This window comes from Atta cephalotes (genome assembly GCF_000143395.1).
Source record: "Atta cephalotes unplaced genomic scaffold scaffold00009, whole genome shotgun sequence".
NCBI classification, from domain to species: domain Eukaryota; kingdom Metazoa; phylum Arthropoda; class Insecta; order Hymenoptera; family Formicidae; genus Atta; species Atta cephalotes.
In genome coordinates, this window is record NW_012130073.1 from 4,601,683 (window position 1) to 4,605,130 (window position 3,448).

General features: G+C 32.6%; 1 protein-coding gene across 1 annotated transcript in view; it reads right to left on the reverse strand.

The window, feature by feature from the left end:
• LOC105627572 overlaps positions 1–3,448 on the reverse strand; it is a 60,600-nt gene that overhangs the window by 1,664 nt on the left and 55,488 nt on the right. Inside the window, exon 4 of the mRNA XM_012208854.1 lies at positions 1,616–1,749. Coding sequence (XP_012064244.1) covers positions 1,616–1,749 — 134 coding nt within the window. The remainder of the gene's footprint in view (positions 1–1,615; positions 1,750–3,448) is intronic.

The following is a 3,448-nucleotide window of genomic DNA, read 5'->3' on the forward strand; positions in this document are numbered from 1 at the left end:
GAGAGAGAGAGAGGGGTCTTTATAATTTCCTGTATCGCCTCTGTATATCCGCGAGCATAACGGGAACGTTTCGTGCGTTCGCAGACGATTGCGTATGTGTATAATTTTACCGATTTTCACCGATATCACCTATATGGCACCGTCATGAATTGATGTCGCGCTTCCTCTTGTGTCCATGATTCCACGTTCTCGTGCACTTCTCAGGCTGGATATATACGCACGAGAACAAGCGCTGCTTCTTCGAGACCCTTAAGCTGACAAGCTGTGCTCGTCGCGAAGATCGTCCGCGACGTTGCATTTACGCTTAATGCAGTCGATCACGTATAAGCAATTTTCTTTAATGGAAAGGTGGGATTCTCCCGTTGCTTTCCGAGAGCTATTAAATTTCCATGCACGCGAAGCAAAAAATAGAGAAAGTGTTCAGCTCTTAAGTTGGTACTTAAATAGTACATAATTATGTCATAATGACGTTATAATTTATATGCTTCAACTTAAAAGATGCTATTTATATACATCTTTTTTTTCAAATAAATGTATATAACGGATAAGAACGAAGGAAATTATTTTAATAGTGTCGTTTACGTTTATCCTGAAATAGCAACTTTAGAAATTGAACATTCAAATGACTATTGCAAAGTTAAATAGCGAAGTTAAGATGAATACAAATTTGTTGTGCAATTATCACAGAAATTTGCAGAACATATTGTAAACATATTGTAAACAGAAAGATAATTTATGCTGAGAAAATGTAACAATTGTACGTTAACGTCAGTTTTAAAAATAATTTAATTTCTTCCTCCTATTAAATGAAAAGTCATATATTATAGAAAGTTATCATAGAATCTTTGATAATATAGAATTTTAATGCAAAATATTTTTATTCATCGTGCAGAAACATTTAAAAATATGTGATTATGGATGTTTCATGTTAGACATGTTTGTAAATGCAAAGTTGAAGTTAGTAGAATAAACAAGTTAAAATCAGACGTGAAGTACCTTTCAAATTGACAGTATTGTCATTAATGGCAAGCATAGAAAGAAACAATAGGCTATGAAGTGAAACGCTATATCAAATAAATAATGTAATAGTATATTTGAAAATAAAACTATTGTTGCTGTTATATTTGACGAATTGATCTACATGAAATATAAACTATATAGAGTTAAATACAAAAAAATATTTTTTATCCCAAAATTATTAAAATGCCAAATAACTGAAATAAGTTCGGACGCTTTTAAGTTTTTCATTTTACGTTTCATTTTACGTTTAGCAGTTATACTCTTGTAAATTAAAAATTTGATTTATTTTATCGCAAATATTCGATACGATTTTCAAAAAGTTAAAAAAAAATGCGTATTTATCAAAATATAATTTTATATGATAAAAACTCTTTCTAAACGATAAAATAGTCAAAGATAATTGTTTGTTTAAAATTTTAAGGAAGACAAAAATTGAACTGTCATTCGGTCGACGAAGGACCTGCGGAAAAATTTTGTGGCAACAGTATTATCTGGAAACAAGACATGGGTTGCATTAATATTTATGTAGTTTGTTATGAGTCAGTGAGAAAAATTGAGGGGGATTTATCGACGCTTTCCACATTCATCAACCTACCGATATGCCGTTGACAGTCCACGTCACGTTAGCCGGAGGATTTCCCAACGGTACCGTGCAGTTTCCACGTACAATATCACCTACCGCATATTGCATCTTCTCGACCCGCAGCTGCGGATCGCCGTTCGGTAGACCTGAAATTCAAGATATCTTATACCGTCTTACAGTAACAACTGAACGCGATTGTACGGTGCTGGAATACAGTTTTTGTTGCAGGTAACGGGTACGTTCGACTATTGTTATGTCTGATTCCTCCGCTTGCTACCGATTATAAAAACAGCCTTGATACCAAAAGCGCCACGATAGTTCGCTCGAGATCATTGTTCGTGGTGTTCAAGAACATGCCGCGCAGAAATCGCGAATGATACTTCTTACGTTATTTGACCTCGACATTCGAGCAGCGTAACGAATCTCTGCCTTTGAAGCAGGTAAAAATACTTTTGTAATTCTAAGAATGAAAAATAATAGAAAAGTCAGCTGTAAGCAAATATTATAATTAGATCACAAAATGCGAACTAATTTATTAAAAAATCTATCTCAAAGAGCATTAATATTTATAATTTTTCAACAAACAAAGGGACGTTTTGACTTAATTTAAATTTTCTTCAACCAAATTAAAAATTATAATAGAAAAATTAAGAAATTAGAAGTAGAAGTAAGAAACATGAAGTACATTTAAAAAATTGTAGAATCAATAGACTTTTAAAAAAGTCGTAAATATATATATATATATATAATATAACTATAATAATATATATAATAAAATAATATATAATAAAATAATATATATAATAAAAAATATATATATAATTATATATAACTATAAAGTTACAAAGGTGTTGGACAAGTAAAATACATAGTATTTATATTAGAATAAAGTGAGCAGTCTTCATTAAATATTAAAGGTGACGTAATGAATAATAAATCAGATATATAAGTAAAGTGCCTATATAAGTCTCCATGATTGTGATGTGTAAGTTCCAGTTTCACAACTCACGGTTAACTCTTAATCGAGGTTCAACTTATTCATTATCTCTTTCCAATTTAGAATTGGAAGCCTAAATAATATATTTAACTTCAGCTTATGCTTGACTTACGCATTGAGGAGGACCAAATCCAGAGCAATCAAATTTGCAGTTAACTTCGTTGGTGAGTTCAATCCAATTGTTTGTGAATTATATCTTATCTTATAAATATAGACAATTTCTATATTTATTGAATAACTGTATTGAATATCTGTACGTGTATACAACTTTATGCATAACAATATGTACTTTCTGTTGTGCAAACAAATGTAAAATTGATATAAAATTGATATAAAATAGTCCTTTATTTCTACATCGAGGAAGTATTTTCCAATCACTCTCTATATAATATAATGCATCGTACTTTGTTAATTGTTTCGCAGTTATATGAATCGTTATACTGACGCACGAGGATATAGGCGATGTGACAAAAATGTAACTTTTATCCCTGAACAATGGGGGAGAGGATTTCCGTCTATACACGGATATCGCTGTGGCGCGTTGCACATCTCGGGAAATTGAATTGAAAGAGCGATGCGCGTCCGTCGCGCCGTAAATTAGAAGTAGTGTTTCCGTACAAAGCCCGAGGCGATGTGCCTTCATAAATATAAAACACGTTCGCGCATCGCTTTATTCAAAATTGGCCTTTTCGGGCCCTCATGGTAAGTCACACAGACTGTTTCCGCGAACATCATCGTCATTAAGTGAAGTTCAAGTCTGACTTACGACATATATATATATATATACACACACACACACACACACACACACACACACACACACACACACACACACACACACACACACA